This window comes from Perissodus microlepis, chromosome 15 (genome assembly GCF_051167445.1).
Source record: "Perissodus microlepis isolate ML-2025 ecotype Zambia chromosome 15, ASM5116744v1, whole genome shotgun sequence".
Taxonomy (NCBI): domain Eukaryota; kingdom Metazoa; phylum Chordata; class Actinopteri; order Cichliformes; family Cichlidae; genus Perissodus; species Perissodus microlepis.
This window is the reverse complement of record NC_140475.1, coordinates 13,655,491-13,674,706: the sequence shown is the minus strand read 5'-3', so window position 1 is coordinate 13,674,706 and position 19,216 is coordinate 13,655,491. Positions and strand designations below refer to the sequence as shown.

General features: G+C 41.7%; 1 protein-coding gene across 3 annotated transcripts; it reads left to right on the top strand.

The window, feature by feature from the left end:
• Nucleotides 1-50: 50 nt before the first annotated feature.
• On the top strand, nt 51-13,293 carry mideasa (mitotic deacetylase associated SANT domain protein a). Of its 3 annotated transcripts, none has more exons than XM_084954284.1 (13): nt 51-633; nt 1,058-2,792; nt 5,461-5,676; nt 7,504-7,846; nt 7,948-8,014; nt 8,099-8,241; nt 8,339-8,442; nt 8,540-8,615; nt 8,747-8,835; nt 9,324-9,467; nt 11,519-11,647; nt 11,815-11,981; nt 12,255-13,293. In XM_084954284.1, the coding sequence occupies exons 2-13, from the start codon at nt 1,281-1,283 to the stop codon at nt 12,538-12,540; spliced, it is 3,276 nt and encodes a 1,091-aa protein (XP_084810410.1). In that variant the 5' UTR covers nt 51-633; nt 1,058-1,280; the 3' UTR covers nt 12,541-13,293. The 3 variants fall into 3 exon arrangements, with proteins under 3 accessions (XP_084810410.1, XP_084810409.1, XP_084810408.1); XM_084954283.1 differs by having other exon boundaries at nt 51-644; XM_084954282.1 differs by having other exon boundaries at nt 51-648.
• Nucleotides 13,294-19,216: the final 5,923 nt, after the last annotated feature.

Genomic DNA, 19,216 nt, shown 5'->3' with positions numbered 1-19,216 from the left:
CCGGGGAAGCCGCCACTGAGAAACAAACGCACACGGATACGGCGATGGGAGTGGCCAAACAATCGGATTGGATAACAGGATGTGACTTGAGCTGTTTTGGGGTGAGGCGGTGCGTTTGGAGGTGCACAACTTTCTGCGTGTTTTGCGCAGTTTCGCAGCCTTTTTTTCTTTTTCCGCGCACCTCGGACAAACCGAAACGGCGGCTTTAAACACTCGGAGCTTTCCTCTCAGCGAAAGCGCACTGATCTGAGGAAGTGCCCGAGCGGGCCGCTGCACGTTCAGCGTCTCGCGTGTGGGTTTACTTACGTTGCGTGCAGGAGAGGAGGAGGTGGAGGGGGGGAAAGTTGTGGACATGTTTTCCTGGAAGTGCACGGTTTTGCGGATACAGTGTGCAACATTGTAACTACGGCGTTACTGAGCCTGCCCCGGGCCCTGGCCGGACTCTGGAGCGTATTTCCGCGGGGCTGCTCGCTCGCCTGCTCGCCATATTGCGCGCTGTGAAACTCGAGGGAAAGTTGTCAAGAGTTATGACATTTGCTGCGCACGATCCCTTCATGGAGCTGCGCGCAGTTGATCGAAACCAAAGTGACTCCGTGGAGTTGGACACGGGCGACTCTTTGCACCATTGATAAGGTGATCACACGGTGTGTAAGTAATGCTTTTTAATCTGCTGGATTGCCTAAGAGCTCTGCGCTCCTCAGACGCTTCCTTATTGCTCTTTTTTTCTCCTCTCACACAAACATCACTGGCTATCGCTCGGGTGATTGCACGAGCCCCTTCGTTTCCTGTATTTCTTGTTGTGCCAAATGGCAGCTACACTGTAAGCGCCTCCGTGTTGGGGTCTGTCTGTCCCTTCGAAACTTGTAATGCCCTCTCTGCGCGCACTCTTTCTCTCTGCTCAATCTGCGTGCAGTCCTGTATATTTTCACTTTACTCTAACGGGGCTATCTGCTGGTGTAGGCCTCAATTTCCTCATTGCCAAAGACGACTGAGAGTCGAGTGAAAACTTTGTGTCTTCTAAGAAAACAAGTGTCTGACTTCTTCTTTCTATCGTAAGGTCTTGCACCCCTAAAGAGGATGGACAGCGAGCCTCAGATTTGATTCTTGAAGGAGGACTGCGTGTTCTCCACCCTGTGCTTTCCTTTGGGATTTATATTTCCTCCCAGATACCTCTGTATACACAGTTAAAGAATTTCTTCACCACAAGCAGTGAAAGCGCACCACAGAGGCACCAACTTGCTTTTGCACGCTCACAGATCAGGACTGAAAGCTCTATTACTATGAGTCTTCCTGCTCAAGTAAATACTGACAAGAGTGGTAAGCACCGTGCTGCAGCCATGAAAGAGGCTGTGCAGCACCCAGGGGAGGTTTATTATGGTATGGGACCGCCAGCTTTAGAGTCAAGCCACAGTGACTCTGCCAGCAGCTCTGGTGTTTATAATCAAGAGAAAGGGCCCCAGAGTTTACCGCACTATCAACAGGGTGCTCCAGTAAAATGGATGCACCAGGACTCCTTACAGGCCCCTGGCTGGTCCCAGGAAGTTCCTGTGTCGGCCTGGGGGCAGAATTTTGGCCCCTACATGAGCGGAGTGAATGTCAGGAATCAGATGACGTTCCACAAGGGAGTCCACGAAGGTGTAGCTCTGCCGATGGGAGGGGAAAATCAGCTGTCCGGACCTGTGGAGGTTTATAGAGATGCCACACAGGCTCCAGCTCAAGGCAGGGGGATCGAGTGGGAACAGCATGCTGCAGCGGCGGCGATGCACCAGGCTCAGCTGCAAGCCTATCAACACAGCCACAAAGGCGTGGAGCTCCAAGGCCAGTCACATGTGCCACCTCATGGTTTGCAGGGGTCCATGCTGCAGCCCTTCCAGGCAACATTTAGACCCAGCAAGCAACAGTTCTCATCTGGCTATTACTCGGTTTTTCCGGCAAACAAGGCAATTCCGAACCTGCCCTACAGCGAGCAGCCCAAAACTCAGCAGCAGCTTCTACACCAGATGCAGCAGCAGCAGCAACAACAACAGCAGCAGCAACAAATTCATCATCACCATCATCACCAACAACAACAGCAGCAGCAGCAACAACAGTTGCATCAACAGCATCAGATTCAGCTGCAGCAGCAGCAGCAGCAACAACAGCAACATTTGCAGCAACAGCAGCACCAAATCCAGCAACATCAAATCCAACAGCTGCAGCAACAAATGCAGCAACAGTATCAGCAGCAGCAGCAGCTCCAGGAGAGACAGCAACAAATCCAGCAAATGCAACAACAGCAGCAGCTACAGCAGCAAAATGTGCCACAGCAAGACACGACACAGCCACAGGTGCAACCAAAACAGCAGCAGACCCAAAATTTCGTCGCTTATCAGCCTGCCGAGCCGCCGCCATCTGAAACTGGGTCCAAAGAAGATGTTCAGTCGATGGAGCCGCGGCAGGAAGCGGAGGCTCAAAGCTGTGACGTGTCAGCCGTTCCTGATCAATGCCCCGAAAAGGCCGGCGCAAATCCCACAGAGCCCGCAAACGCGGCTGCTCCTCGGCGCTCGCGTCGCCTTTCCAGGGAGGGGCAGTCGCCACTGGATCCCCCTTCCACAAACATCTGGTCTCAAGCCAAAGAGCCTCCACCGCCCCAAAACGGAGTAGCGGGTGCGCAGGCTGCGAAAGCAGGGGAAAGCCAAGTGACAACAGGAGGGGTCATCCGTAGGAGAAGGAGAGCATCCAAGGAGATCAACTTGGAAACCCTGGCACAGAAGGCGTCAGAGATGGAGTCCCTGCCTGCAAAAATTGTAAAGGTAAAAGAGAAATGGCTCATTACACTGCTGCTGTAGGGAATATATCAATCATTTATGAGAGTAATATGATTTGAAAAAAGAAATAAAATACTCTCTTTAGGCTCAGGTTGCTTGAGAGGGAACGGGGCAGGCAGCTCATTTGTGCAAGTGAGAGCAGATTTTCTCATCTGGCAAAGTTGGCAAGCAGCTGTACAAAGAGGAAGGACTCTGTTTCTATGCAGAACTTCCCTATGGTTTACAAAATCCTTTTCTTGGGCTTGTTTACTCGACTCGTGCAGCTGTTGAGCCTCAGCCATTGCGGGCTGTTTTAACAAGTTGCACATCGATACTGCAGACAACGTATCTGGTGAAACCTGAATGTCTGCCGTTCACTGAAGATTCGCCTTTTTGATCTGCTCTCCTCATTTTACTGCTGTATGAAAGATGATACGCTCTGTCGTTTTATTCAGGATATATAATATTTACTTTAAGCGTGGCACACCCACTGGGGCCTGCTTCTTTAAGGTTTCTTTAGCAGTTTTTATTTTGTTGTTGTTGTGTTTATGTAAAAACACAACAACAGAGTCCATTTTAACGCGAGCAAACGGACAGGTAGTCCTCTTCCCTCAGGGGGTTACGAAGCTTATCGAAGGCTTTCTTGCACCGCACGCACGTTGGAGCAGCTGCATGTCTGCACACCTCCACATTCCTCAGGCCTTTTCCCAGTGATTCAGCAGAGCTAGGGAGGGGCAGCACTGTCAACCTGTATAGCTACACTCCTTTTCTCCCCACTACACGCCAAACAGGTTTAAGGTGGCGATTCACAACCCAGAGCTGTTTCGTTGTGGTTAGTTAAACTGCACTTTGTTTTCTAGGTCAGGAGACGAGACTCGAGTGTCTTTACTTTTGTTCTTAACTTTTACTAATTATAAATCACAAAACTGATTCATGCTTTAACCCCCACCACTAGAAGCCAGGATTACTCATTTTGCTAGTTTTTCTTTGAGTTAGAATGAGCAGAAATACCAGGCAGGCATGTGGACGTCTCCGAAAGCCTGCCAAAGTATGTGCTTGTAAAGCCCTATGATGAAATTTTATATATTTCTATTTTTTTTTTTTTACAGGTGTAATGCACATGTTTTGAAAGAGACTTTAATTTTTCTGCTCTGTGGTGTTTATTTTAAATTTTCATTTTTAATTGATCTCTTAATTATGGCGTTTCAAGCTGATATGCGTTTATTGGTTGAGGAATTAATTTTGAGGAAAATAATAAGTTACTTCTTTATCATTTAGGTGCTTTTAAATCTTAAAAGTAAACTCATCTGCCACTTTATTGGGTACATGTTTCCCTCTATTCTTTAATCCTCTGTGGCATTGATTAAATGAGTTGTGTCAGAGAAATTTGTCCAGATTGACGTGATAGTATCATGTTGTTGTTGTCATTGCTACTTTTTATTCAAATAATATATTTTTGAACTTTATTTGCATTTTTTTGTGCTTTCTATGTTCACTGGACACTTTATTAGGTACAACTAGATCTGCTAGTGTATGCATAACTAAAGCAAGGTGCTGGAAACATTCCTCAGAGATTTTGATGCATATTGATGTCATGACATAACACTGCAGATTTTTCAGCTGCACGTCCATTGCATGAATCTCCAGTTCTGCCACATCCCAAAAGTGCTCAGCCAGATTGAGATCTGGTGGCTGCGAAGGCCATTTGAGTGCACTGAGCTCACTGGGATGTTCAAGAACAGTTTGAGATGATGGTGCGCTATCCTGTTGTTTACACTAAATTCTGACCTACCACCTGGATGTCGGTGCAGAAACTGAGACTCATCAGACCGGTAACATTTTTCATCTGTTGTACAACTGTTGAGCCTGTTTGAGTTGTTGCCTCCGTTTCCTGTCTTAGCTGCCAGGAGTGGCACCCAGTGTGGTCTTCTGCTGCTGTAGCTCATGTTGTGAGTTAAGAGATGCTCTTCTGCGTACCTTGATTGTTATTATTGAAGATACTGTTGCCTATTTAACAGCTCAAAGTAGTCTGGGCATTCTCCTCTGATCTTTGGCATCAACGAGGCAATTTTCCCAGAGAACTGCTGCTCGCAGGATATTTTCTCTTTTTCTGATCAACCCTAGAGATGCTTGTGTGGGAAAATCCCAGTAGATCAGCAGTTTCTGAAATACTCAGACAAGCTCATCTGGCACCAGCAATGCCACATTTAAAGTCACTTAAATCGCATTTCTTCCAAGTGGTTGATTTGCACTTCAGCGGATCATCTTAACCGTGTCTATTTGCCTAAATGCACCGGGTTGCTGCCATGTGATTAACTGATTGGATATTTGTACTGATGAGCAGTTAAAGCAGCTGTAACTAATAAAGTGGCTGGTGAATGTAAGAAATGTATGTCTGTTGTATCTTTGGGACTTTTTAGTGATTCAAATATTACAAGAAACAAAGAAAGAATAGATATTTCTGTTCAGAAACAGTAATTCTGATTCTTTCTTTCTTCTTTTTTTTTTTTTTTTTTTTTAAATTGAAGCCGAATGCAAAAAAAGCTCATATGACCACTTGGACTTCTTCCTCTTTTTATATTTCAATCCCTTTTCCTTTATTTTCCTGCTACTTCCTCAACTCTCTTCTGCCTTTTCTAATCTTCCTGCCTCTTTCCTTATTGTGCCTCAACAGGAAGACGGTGCTTCAAGCAGGCAAGCCACAATGGTGCCCCTGGTCATTCCAGTATCCGTGCCAGTGCACAGAGGTCAAACAGATCCTCAGGGTGGCTGGGCTCAGGGGCGGCCCGGTCAGGGCGAGCGGCCTGCTGCGCCATCCGATCGCAAACCTTCTGTCATTGTGGCTCGCCGGCGATCGCTGAGAAGCACCATGACTGAGAGTTTTGCTCAGGTTAGTTCCCTGAGGACGAGAGATTTGAATTGTTTTCCTTTCAGTCACTTTAAAGGGACTTTTTTTTTTCTTTTTTTTGCATACCACGATGAAACATTTACAGACGTCATGTTTGTAGATGTTTATTCAGGCTTAGACCACATTGCATAACTACCTTGATACCCCCCTTTAAAATGCAAGTTTGAGCAGTATTGTTAGCAAAGACAATGTCATCCCACCCAGTTACACAAACAACCTCAAAGTTCAACTTCTCATGGGTCGCCTCAGACCTCGCAGTGGTTAAACATTGAGACTTTGAGTCTTTCAGACATCTGCTGAGGAGTAACAGAGATGTGCAACTGAAACTTGGACCAACCCACAATTTTATGGACTGAATTAGATGATGTGACTCATTAATTCCAAAATCCTGAACCACATGAACATCATTACAGACTGTAGGTTCACAGTGAAGTCAGATTCAGGAAGTGCACTCATCACTGGGCCAGATGATTAAACCTATTTTATGTGTGTAATGCAAAAAAATCAATGTAGGGAGAAGACCAACCCCGAATCGAGCTTAGATATTTTTATCTGATCGAGTAGGTTTGGTGTAGAGAGGTCTGCTTATTCTTACTGTAAAGCGACACCATGACCCGTTTAGTGCTAAAAATACATTTGCAAAATTCAGCTTCAGTGTCTTTTTCAGAATGACTTTATTCATACATTTTCATAACCACATAACCCAGACAGGTCATGAATCTGTCACAGGGCTTGTACAAAAAAATGGGTGATCATTCACACATTCAGTTTAGAATCGCAAATTAAGCTAGCATGCATGTCGTTGCATGTGGTTGTGACAGTGGGATGAGAAGTAAACATTAATCATAGTATTAGGTAGGAGTATTAGAGCAACAACATAAATGTCATTGTTCATTTTGAGAAAACAGTCAAAATACGGAGATTAAAGTTGGCGTTTCAATTACTCATCTATACCCGGCATTTTGTAGAGAGTATAGCAGCTGTGGGAGTTGTTTGACTTCAAACGACAAATTTAATCTCCAAATTTAAAATGAAATGAACAACAATATACTTTTCCTTAATGTGGTCCTAGTACTTCTTCCTAGGGGATTTTAGCTTGTGCCAGCTCTGATTCTGTTTCTCCGTTTACTGGAGAAACTGGGCGCTGGGATTTCTGGAGTTGCAGCTGAGTTTTATTTATTTTTTGAGAAGTCATAAAATCAAGGCAAGTCCCAGCTGAATGCACAGGCGATGCCTCCAAAGCTGGGCGTTTGACACCAACAGAGAAATGGCACTACAGGCCTGAGAAAATGTTCAGTTTTTCTGTGTGGGACTGTTCCTTTAATTTCCAACAAGGTCCTCAAATGTTGGACATAGAGGTACAAACCTTTATCACATAAGTCTCAAAACACTAACATAATTTGAATATCAGAAACGGTTTAGTCCAAAAGGATGTTTTAATACAGTTAACGATCTGGACCTGAGATTTAATAATAAATCGGTGAACTTTAAAAACGCCTTTCTAACCTGACTTGTTGTGTAAAACCCATTTACACCCCAGCTGATGAGGTATTGTCGTCTGTGTGTGGCTTTTCCCTTCTCACAGAGAAACTTCGATTGCGTCACGATAAACCACGTGAGAACGTTCAGTCAGCTTAATGGCCGGTTGTGTCTGATCCAGGAGCAATAAAGGTTAATACAGGAGGAAGGTGGAGGATAGCAGGGAGAATTTATTCCTTGATTCCTTGAATTTGATCAGTCAGGCGTGAAACCTGCTTATGATTGTTATAAAAAATATAGGTTTGTGTTAACTCTGCTTCTTCCATCCAGGATGAGGAAAGCGATACAGGACTTGATGAGGACGGAAAAGCTAAATTGAAGCGCAGGCCACGTCCCGAACCTCTCATCATCCCTCCCCCCAAACCATCCACCTTCATTGCACCATCCGTCTACTCCAGCATCACTTCCTTTCAGAGCAACCTCCGTTCTCCAGTGCGCCTGATAGAAAACCCTCTTACCTTTCCCCCATACACGCCACCACCCATCCTGTCTCCTGTGCGGGAGGGCTCCGGACTCTACTTCTCCACCTTCCTCACTAACATAGCTGTAACCAACCAAATCCTGCCGCCCCCGCCTACGCCCAAGTCTGCAGCTCGGAGCCTTCTGCGTTCCAGTGAGTCTCGTTTGCTTCAGTTCTTTTGCAGTGATATATGTGACTTACTTATTTAAATAAATTACTTAACAAGCAAGAGCTTTTTCATTCGCCTCTTCCAGCGAGTTCAGACGTTACGCCGCCTAGCTTCACCTTGAATGCCGAGGCTACACCTGTGAGCCTCGAACCGTGAGTAGCACTTAAACATCCAAACAACCTACTATCGTTTCTAACTGACGGCTTCATAACTCAGCCCTCTGTGTTGGCATTCAGACGGATCAACATTGGGCAAAAGTACCAGGCAGAAATTCCTGATTTGCAAGATGAAGCTTCTTCCCAGTCCGACCAGCACAAAGCGGACTTGGTTTGGGTTCCTACTGATGACGCCGCCTTCAAACATGGTGACAAAGAGACCAGTAAGTGTCCATCATAACACGTGACCCACCGACCTCGCTTTTTATTCATACTTTGAGCTTTTTGTCACCATCAACACTCCTCACGTTCTCTTTGTAGTGGAGGATTTGATGAACATGGCATGTTCGAGCGTTTTGAGAGGAGGAGGAACCAATCAGGAGCTGGCTTTACACTGTTTTCATGAATGTGGAGGAGATTTCCTTGTGAGTAAAGTGACGTACAGACATTACATTATTTACACTTCCACTTGTAAGTGTTTCATAGCTTTCAACTTTGCTCACGGTGATGCCAACTTTTAAGGAAACACTGGGACGTTTGATGCATCAGGATCCAATTTTCCCCAAAGGCCATCAATTGATAGGTTATCACTACTCAGGTAACAACAACAAAAAGAAGCTTTTTATGCTAATTGCTTCAATCAGCTGTCACGTGCTTTCTCTTTGCCTTTCTCTGCAATTTATGCTCTTGCTCACTCACCTATTTTTACTGCATTTGTTTTCCCCTCAGGCTCTGACAGCTGGACAGCAGAGGAGAAGCGGTTTTTCAATAAGGGGATCTCTGCCTACAGGAAGGACTTCTTTCTGGTGCAGAAACTGGTATGCTCGTTAATTTGACCCTGCAGCAAGAACAACTGTGAATCAGTGGGGGGGAAAGAAAGCAACCAAACAAACAGTTGCATACGATTAAATGCACTCTGTGTAGCGTCAATAAATCCTTTGTGCACTCCTCGAGGCATTCACGTAATTGCTTTAATCAAACAAGACAATAATAGTTAAGACGTTCGGTCTTTGCTGCATGATGCCAGATTTAGATGTAATGGAAAATGAGTAAACAGGAAGAGGACGCTCACCTCTCAACACAAAGACGAGCTGTATCTTTAAAAAGGTTCAAAAAGTCATTCAGACTGAAAAATTCACATCCTTTTTGCGACAGGAAATGACTACTTTTATAGGAAATGTGGGCTTTAAAAAAAAAAAAAAGCGGTAAAATAAGCTGAGACAGAGTGACTTCTCAAGGATTATCTTACGTATTCTTATTATTCAATAAAGCTTTACATGTGCACGCTTCTCTGACTGTTTTAAAGGTGCGGACTAAGACCGTGGCTCAGTGTGTGGAGTTCTACTACACATACAAGAAGCAGGTGAAAGTTGGTCGCAATGGGATTTTAATGTTCGGCCCTCCTGATTCACCTGTGGAAAAACACGCAGAGGCAGTCGTGGACGTCAAGGTAAGCGCGGTTAAATCTGACCTTTATTTTAAAGAGTCAATATGCAGTCATGGTGATGAAAAGCACCTCCTGAATTCTAAGGTCAAGTAATCTGGTCCTTAGTTTATTGTTTATCTGAGGTTCTCTATTGCGCCGTGTTGTTATTTAACAAAAGTTAAACCAAAATGCAGAAGCACTGTGTGAAAAATTACAGCCTCAAGATGCTACGTGGCAGCCAGGTGCTGCTAATCAAATGCATTTGATTGATTTTGTTAATCTTTATTGAGATAGGGCAGTGGAGAGGAATCGGGAAAGCTGGGTAAGAGAGCAGGGGGAAGACGTGCAATAAATGACTTCAGTGTGGCTTGAAACCAAGGCCTCTTCAACAGCCTCATGGCCATAATTAACAGCACCACATCTGCTGAAACTCCTCTCATACAAACACACATTAGAGCACAAGCGTCTGATACCAACTGTCAGGCACGTTGGCGGAGGAGTGAGGATTTGGGCTTGGTTTTGCAGTCAAAGTCAACCATGTGAGGCCATTTGTCCAACAGCTTAAGCGTAGAGTTATAAAACAGGAGAATGACCCCAAACCCAGCAGTAAATCTGCAACATCATTTCTGGGTGTTATAATTGTCCAATTAAAAACCAGACGTCAACCTGACTGAAATGTTTTGGCAGGAGCTTGGAGAGCTGTGCATAAACAAATGCCTGCAAACTTTAGTGAACTGAAGAAACACTGTAAAGAAGGGTGGGACAAAATTCCTCCACAATGATGTGAGAGACTGATTAAGTCACAGAAAACAGTTACTTCACGTTAGTGCTTCTAAAGGTGGTTAAATAAGCTCTTGAATTATGGGATGCACTCAGCTTTTCAAACACTGCTTCTTAATTTTTGGCAAAATTGTTGTTAAATAAATAATAACACTTTGTAATATGTTGTATTGTTGCTCACCTGAGGTTGTATTTACCTAGCATTAAGTACACCAGGTGTGCTTTAGAATATGTGCTTGTACATAAAACGTTTGAATTGATTGGTGTACTGTTTACCATGACGGTATATGTAGTATTTGCAATGTCTCATGTGCGCTTCAGTGTGCATGGTTCAATGTGTCTTCCATGTTATATTTATCTGTTTGAATATATTTAGGATTAATTAAAAGTTGTCAACATTTTTTCAACTAATCAAATGGAACTTTAGTGTTTTTAAGAAGGGGTTTCATTGTGTGTGAGTACAGATGTCTGCACATGGAGAAAGATGCTTTGTGCCACGTCTTTTTGCTGCTATGTTATTTTAAATACACGGCAGCAAAAAGAAACAGACACCCTTCAGCCAGTGGTTTTCTTCAGCATTTCTGATACATGTATTTGTGTGACCCTCAATAAAGCAACCCCTGGACCTATTCTCTGGTTGACAGCAGTTATTTACAAAAGTACCGAAATAAGGATGTGCTCTGGCCACGCAAAATGTTAAGACCACTGGAATCAAGAACGATGAGTTGGTGGTTGTGAGAAAAGAAGGGTTGCACATTAGCTGGTCTAAAAATGTAGAGTAATAATCATATTTATATATGATTATTACTCTGTATAAAGATGTCTAGATCCAATTTTTAATCTAATTCTATCCTTCCCCGTATATAGAGCCTGTTAGTTTGAAACAAGATACCCACTTTACTTCTGATTGGCTGCCCCTCATCTGGGTTCCTTGAATAGAGTAATACATTTTGTGTATCCATTGTTAATGTGCTTTCTTTTTTTAGGAGGGGGGGGGGGGGTCTGGCAACTAAGAAAGCATTTTGAGTAAATCTTGAGAAAGCTGAGTCAAGTGTACCAGGGAGTGGAGGCTGCAAAACTCTCAACAGCTGCGACTTTATTAAGGAAAACCTCTGTTTTTGTGTTTGTTTGGTTTTTTTTGGGGGGGTAGGGGGGACAATTAAGAAGAAAGACTAGGGTAAAAAAATAAATAACGGGTCCCCTTTAATGAAGGAACAAGGATCTTATTGTCTTGAAATAATGTTTAAGATTCTGGGTCATAGTCTGCCTAATTTCCCTGGTGGGATTCCTTACAGAGTTCACAGCAGCCGAAGATGACTCAAGGTGAAGCGGATGAGGATGACAAGAAGAATATGTCTTTAGAGCAGATCAATGAGAGAAAACAGCAGGCGAGGGTCGCTCAGTCACTACAGGTTCATGACTATGTAAGTTTCATTTCATAGTTCTTTGATACACATCCTTATCCGTTAATATATTTGTTTAAAATAAGGAAAAAACAATATATTTATTTATTTATTTGAAAAAATCAAAATTTTATGAACCATTGGTCCAAACTGTGCTAAAACGCAACCTTCTGTTTCTGCCTCTTCAGGCAGGAACAGTGCTGGTGCTCAAAGAGCCAGATACTGTTCATAAAGAGGCTCATCAGTCTCCAGCACTTCCCAGATCTCGGGCTGAGCCTGCTGCAAAGAAGCCCCGGGTGCCACTGAAGCCCTCGCAGGAACCTGAGCAGATTTTTCCTTGCAAGAAATGCAACAGGTACGACAAAAGCCATCGCAGAGATTGGCGTTAATTCCTGACCTGTTAGCATTGTGTTATGAATGTTTGCTCATTCATTATAAGAGTCCAAATAATGCTGGTGATTTTTGGTTCATCTCAGTGTGCTGATCTCTATGTGGGGCACAGTGTGTTTAGAAGTTTCTGTGAATTCTGTGATTTTTTTATTTATTTATTTATTTATTTTCAATAGCGCTGCTTTATTTCAAACAGCTGCTGTCAAGCATAACGCTGCACCCTTTTCCTCCCTTACAGAGTGTTTTATAAAGTGAAGAGTCGAAGCGCTCACATGAAGAGTCATGCCGAGCAGGAGAAGAAGGCTGCAGCGCTGCGTCAGAAGGAGGAGGAGGAGCAGGCAGCAGCTCAAGCTCGAGCCAGGAAGGCGGCGGCGGCGGCGGCGGCAGCAGCGGCGGCGGCAGCTGTGTCTGCTGCAGAGACCCAGCGGGGAGGTAATGGGAATGGAGCGTCAGAGCAGGCTGAGGCCAGCAGCCAAGAGGACTCGTCAGCGGGGGAGGATGACGACGATGAAGACTGGCACTGAGACCGATATAAAGACGAACATTAATGGGATGGATTGACGTGTAAATAGAGGGGAGATGGTGAACAAATCAGGGAGGGAGGTGTTTAAAAACACGTGCTCCCCCATGAGGAGCAGAATAAGCACAAGATGCTTTTAAAGTCTTCCTGTTGATCTTTTCACTTGTTTCCTGACCTGAACTGTTTGTCTTTGACTGTATTTCAGATTCACACTGTCAGCGTGTAAGCCACACTCCACATTTTCACATTTGTACCTTTGAAATAATCAGTTTGGTTTTTTTGTTGTTGGTTTTTTTTTGTGTGTGTGTAAAATGTCCATGTGCTATGCTTCTGCTTTTGCTAATAGGGCCTTTTTAAATCTTATTTAATTGAACATATGTTAAGCTCTTCAATGGTTGTTTGATGAATCAGGATATCTTTCTAGCAATAAAATGAGATCAAGGCAATCATTACTTTATAGTTGCTTCCCTTTAAAGACAGAAGCCAGTTTCTGTTTCAAATACTTCTTACAGGAGAAAAAAAAAAACAGCGCTGAATTTAGCAGATTTATATCAGATTTTTAGGTGGGTTGTACACTTATTTTTAAACTAAGGGACCTTTGAAATGAATATGTACAAAAAATATATATATGAGACTGTCATATATTTATGATGCTGCATTTTTTTTTTTTTCAGTGATTTTGATAATATAAAAAGTAATCATGTCGGCTGTAATATGACTGGTGAATTGAGAAATGTATTAAAGAAATATATTCTTCTGAGGAGTGGATGGGGTTTTTTGTTTAACCAGCAGATGGCGGCAGAGGTTCAGTGTGATCTGAGAATTTCCTTTCATGGTTGCCTGTAGGTGAATGGAAATATTGCTGTTGTCTGATTGGCCTAAGATAAACGTGGCTGAAATTCTATGTAGACCAAGTCAAGATTTATGTCATTTTATATTCCTAAATCATAACATCCTTATACATCTAGTGGGCAAAGAGAGATTTACTTCTAATGCTGTGCTCATAGGTCTTATATGCCAGACAGGCTCCAAAGGCCTATCATTTTAAGATTAAGGGCTGGAAAGCCAACTTGTCTTGAGACGCTAGGGAGTGGTGAAATTTTGCATTGATCTTTGGTGGCATAATTCAGCCATTTAGGAGTGTGAGCCATAAAGGGAAATGATGCTCTCGGGAGATGAGATGCGAGGCATATTGCGCTGAGATTATTGAAGACAAAGTGGCTCTGTTTCCGTCTCCAGCCCATCAGTGACTGAGTGGCTTTCATTTACTTTCCTCTTGCTGCAAAAAATCTAGCAGCTGACACTGCTTTAAACACACAATCTGACTTTGGATGAGTGTAAGAAAAAAAAAATCCACATTTGCTTTATGTGATCCTTTGATTTAAAGTGGACCTACTATGATTTTCTTTATATGCCAAAAGCTCAGGCTACAGACTGTCTGAAACACTTGGTTTTACACATTTTTTTGCACACTCTAGAAGTTTTAAATGAGAAGAGCTTTTTTATTTATTTATTTTTGTTTCTTTAACGGGAAAAAATATTATACTCATAATGTCCTGTCTTCTTCCCCTCACCACTAACTGGTCGCAACAGACGGCAGCCCTCCCTGAGCCTGGTTCTGCTAAAGGTTTCTTCCTGTTAAAAGGCAGTTTTTTCTTTCTCACTGTCTCCAAAATGCTTGCTCATAGGGGTTATCTGCAGTGTTGCCAACTTAGCGACTTTGTCGCTATATTTAGCGAGTTTTCAGACCCCTTAGCAACTTTTTTTCTAAAAAAAAGTCGCTAAAAAAAGACGTGAAAGCGGGTATCGCTTTTACTCTCAACAAGCAGCGGGTGCTGTAACGCAGTCAGTTCTTCTTTTACTCTTTTACTCTTATGCTGTTTTGTGGATCACAAGGTTTAAAACTACTTATAAACACACACACACACAAAGTAACTCCACCAGAGGGCCTACTTCGGGTCACCTTTGCCGGTGTTGTGCCAAAAAGTGATTGTCTGCCAAAAACTGATTTCCGGTATTTGCCAAAAAGCGATTGCTCATATTTAAAGTGCTATAAGTAACTTGTTGGGCTATAATATGTTAAACATATGTCAAATGCATCCCTTATGGATGACATAAAGTCATCTTGAGCCATAAACAACATTCGTGTAACAAGATAGAAGCCGCAATCAGTTTTTGGCAGTGACTTTTATATAACCTTTATTTATGCAGTAAAAAAAAATCTCATTAACATTAAAAATGTATTTTGTAAGAGTAAGTTGCCCAACAGGACAGCAGAAATGTCAGCAAATATTACAATAGTTCTGTAAAAATATTTTAAGTGGGGATAAAGGACCGGATTGGTTATAATGTAAGTACAAGTTGTAAAGATACTTAAAAAACAGATAATTTTTTAATTCTTTATGTAACCCCTTTGTATCCCCTGTTCACCGAAGTCTATTTACGAACATACGTAAAGAAATTACACATAAAAAATACACAGAAACACTGGAAATCACTTTTTGGCAGACAATCACTTTTTGGCACAACACCGGTCCAAGCCCGGGTAAAGGAGCAGGGTTGGATTTGTGACATTAAAAAAACAATAATTGCTAAAAGAAATTTAATTTGTAGTTCTAAATAAACTCTAAATGCATTTAGGACGTTTTTTACTCACTTTATGTCTCTTCCACGATGTTATTTCTCTTTCCAACAACATAGGTTACAATTAGATTAGCATGACCAATTATGCAAATTAGGCGATGACGTCATTTAGCGACTTCTAGCGACTTTTAGGACAACCAATAGCGATTTTCCTTACTTAGGAGTTGGTAATACTGGTTATCTGATTGTTGTTGTTTGGGGTTTTTTTTTCTGTTTTCCCTCTATGGGTCTTTACATTACAGTACAAAGACTATTAAAGCAACTAACTGTTGATGTGATTTGGAACTATATAAATAAAACTGAATTTAATTTAAAAATTGAATTGAATTGAATAAATAGAAATTGAGTAGTGTGTCTGGACAGATAAAAACTAGCCAGCTAAATAATAACAGTAGCTAGTTTTAAGCTAACATTATACCTAATATAAAATGTCATAAAAAAAAAATCACAGTTTTCCTCTGACTTAATTTTGATCATTTGATTACATGCTCACATCATAAGAGAGTTTATTTGGCAAGTGTCCAAGTTCAACAATGTTGTTCTATTTAAAGAAAGATTCACTAATGCAAGCTAAAAAATAGCTAAGCGAAGCTAATCTGTTAGCTGAGGCTAATAGCGGCTAACCCAAATTAATGCTTTGCTGAGCTTTAATGTATTTGTGCTTTATTTTACTGTTTCCATCTTATACTACCTTTTCCTTTTACTCCACTGTATGCTGGATAATCAAGTTTAACATTAGTTATTAGGTAAATAACAAATTGAATTCATGTTTTTTATACCTGAATTTAAACTATCACATTAGATTTCTCTGAGAAATCAGAAATTAATCAAATATTTAACCACTAAAACTAATTTCTCTGTTCAGAAATGGAAGTAAATAGCTGTAATATGGCATCTTAATTGAAAAATAATCATATGCTTTAAGATCATGTTTTTGCTTATTTGTAAAACAATAAATAGAATTCCAGCTAAAGCACTTGCACATACCAGTGGATTAAATATTACAGAAACATTTCAGGCAGTTGTGACATAAACCTTACATTTCTGGTCTCATTCATGTGTTGTAGGTCCCCTCACTGTGTTCCCATGCTGTGTTCTTGCCACTCCTGGTCCACCCCATTTAAAAAAAATCCTGCTAATGCCACTACTGCAGAAGATGTAGAAATGAAAATGCTGACTTGCAGTTTGCACTATATAATTTTTCATTACTGATGGCCCTCTCAACACCACCCTGCTACAAAACCAGGCCAAATGTAATGACTTTACAACGAAAATGAAAAAGATGAGGGTTGCACATGACAAACTCATTGGGCACTTCAAGAAGATGAATAAGAACACCTCTACACATGCTTAATCATGTGATTACTGCATGATGCAGTTGTAAAGCAGCATAGGGCATGGGGCAAGGCAGTATGTAAGATAAAATCCTGGAGATAGAGGCCAGGAACTATGACACATCAGTAAGGGCAGGATTTCTGAAACGGACCTTCTGAGATATTCACCACAAAACAAACAAACAAAAAAAACCCCAACATTGCTGATGATAAAGCTGAACAGCCAACCTGATTTGGAGCTAAAGAAAATGGGTATGGTAACTAAAGATCACCAGTCTCATAACTGAAATTAGCCAAAAAGCACAATGAAGAATATATCCAACACATAGGCTGATGAGTTACAACAGCATAAGACCACAACCTTAGTACAAATCTGCCCTGTCCTTTCTCAAAAGTCCAGGCTGTTTCTTTTGCATTTGTTTGAGGAATATTAATGGCAATCAATAAAATTTCAAACGCCACAGCCTTTGTAGAATGTCGGCTAGTGTCACAAGTTGTTGTTACATCATCTTGTGAAATTCAAGCCTCATTCACACTTCTCTGTTTTATCTCACAGTGTGACAGAAGTTGAATAAACCAGTCTGCTTGCCATGCAGGCCCACATGGCATTAGACATTTGCACATGATGGCACCTCTGTGGGTTTCTGCTATATTTGGTTACCCATAACTTCTTCCTAGGTGTTGCTGAAAAGTCTCTGTATATTTGGAGAAGGATAATCCTCGTGTTATAATATATCATCTAAAAGTTTTTTTAAAAGCTCTGCTTAGATCCAATAAACAAAAAGAGAAGGTTCAAAAGAATTTGAGATACAACACACATTCCCTCTTTGTAATATCAAGTTAATCCTGATATATTCATCTTGCAGATTACTAGCTGATGTGAGAAAGTGAGTCAAAAAATGATAAACCACCACATGACATTAAAGCTATCTGTAACTACCCGGCCCTTTTCTAACAGTTGATTAAAGCAAGAGGCACATTCATTGCTTTATTGTCTTTGCCTGTGTGTACATCCAATTAAATTAGCTGATTACTGGGAGCTAAACATGCTTGGTAAAGCATGTTTACGATTGCGCAAATCCACACAGGCAGATTTAAAATCAATTCAATTCAATTCAATTTTATTTATATAGCGCCAAATCACAACAAAAGTCGCCTCAAGGCGCTTCATAGATACAGAGAAAAACCCAACAATCATATGACCCCCCTATGAGCAAGCACTTTGGCGACAGTGGGAAGGAAAAACTCCCTTTTAACAGGAAGAAACCTCCGGCAGAACCAGGCTCAGGGAGGGGCGGCCATCTGCTGCGACCGGTTGGGGTGAGAGAAGGAAGACAGGATAAAAGACATGCTGTGGAAGAGAGACAGAGGTTAATAACAGATATGATTCAATGCAGAGAGGTCTATTAATACATAGTGAGTGAGAAAGGTGACTGGAAAGGAAAAACTCAATGCATCTTGGGAATCCCCCGGCAGCCTACGTCTATTGCAGCATAACTAAGGGAGGATTCAGGGTCACCTGGTCCAGCCCTAACTATATGCTTTAGCAAAAAGGAAAGTTTTAAGCCTAATCTTGAAAGTAGAGATAGTTTCTGTCTCCCGAATCCAAACTGGAAGCTGGTTCCATAGAAGAGGGGCCTGAAAACTGAAGGCTCTGCCTCCCATTCTACTTTTAAATACTCTAGGAACAACAAGTAGGCCTGCAGAGCGAGAGCGAAGTGCTCTAATAGGGTGATATGGTACTACAAGGTCATTAAGATAAGATGGGGCCTGATTATTTAAGACCTTGTATGTGAGGAGCAGGATTTTGAATTCAATTCTGGATTTAACAGGAAGCCAATGAAGGGAAGCCAAAACAGGAGAAATATGCTCTCTCCTTCTAGTCCCTGTCAGTACTCTTGCTGCAGCATTTTGGATTAGCTGAAGGCTTTTCAGTGAGTTTTTTGGACATCCTAATAATAATGAATTACAGTAGTCCAGCCTGGAAGTAATAAATGCATGAACTAGTTTTTCAGCGTCACTCTGAGACAGGATATTTCTAATTTTAGAGATGTTGCGCAAATGGAAGAAAGCAGTCTTACATATTTGTTTAATATGTGCGTTGAAGGACATGTCCTGGTCAAAAATGAAATCAGGATCTGTGTAAAGATGGTGCCGAAAACTACCTTGGGAATTTGGATTTAGGTTACACAAACGTAAAGAAATAGCTTACTGGAGAATGTCAACTGTATCCCAGATGGAATTGCTTTATTGGATGAAAACAGACTGCGTGACCAGTGCAGTGACAGATTACCGGTGTATCCTCGCAGGAGAGATTTCTCATTACAAATTGGGAGAATTTTTTAATAAATCAGTTTTATCTCATGCAGATTTATGCAGAAAGATGCTCTAAAATCTAATCACATCATTTGCTCCATGTGGATTACCTGTGGCATAAGCATAAATTTTGCACTGTGATGATGGGACAGAAAAAGTAAGCAGTTCATTTCTTGTAGATGAATAATTTCTCGGACCACTTTGGATTCTGAAAGACAGACAAAATATGAAACATGAAGGATACACTAAGTAACATATTTCCTTATAAAACACTAAAACGTTTCTTCTTAAGATCATTAAGCTTTTTAAAGTGTGCAACTTAGGAAATATCTGATTAACAGTTTAAAAGTGTGGCTATGTGTGTGTGTGTATATGCAATGAAATGCG

What these genes read in the sequence shown, in the direction of transcription:
- mideasa (XM_084954284.1), top strand. Translation starts at nt 1,281, where the DNA reads ATGAGTCTTCCTGCTCAAGTAAATACTGACAAGAGTGGTAAGCACCGT. An exon ending in TGACTGAGAGTTTTGCTCAG is followed by an intron (nt 5,677 to 7,503) that starts GTTAGTTCCCTG and finishes TCTTCCATCCAG; the next exon opens with GATGAGGAAAGCGATACAGG. An exon ending in CACTACAGGTTCATGACTAT is followed by an intron (nt 11,648 to 11,814) that starts GTAAGTTTCATT and finishes CTGCCTCTTCAG; the next exon opens with GCAGGAACAGTGCTGGTGCT.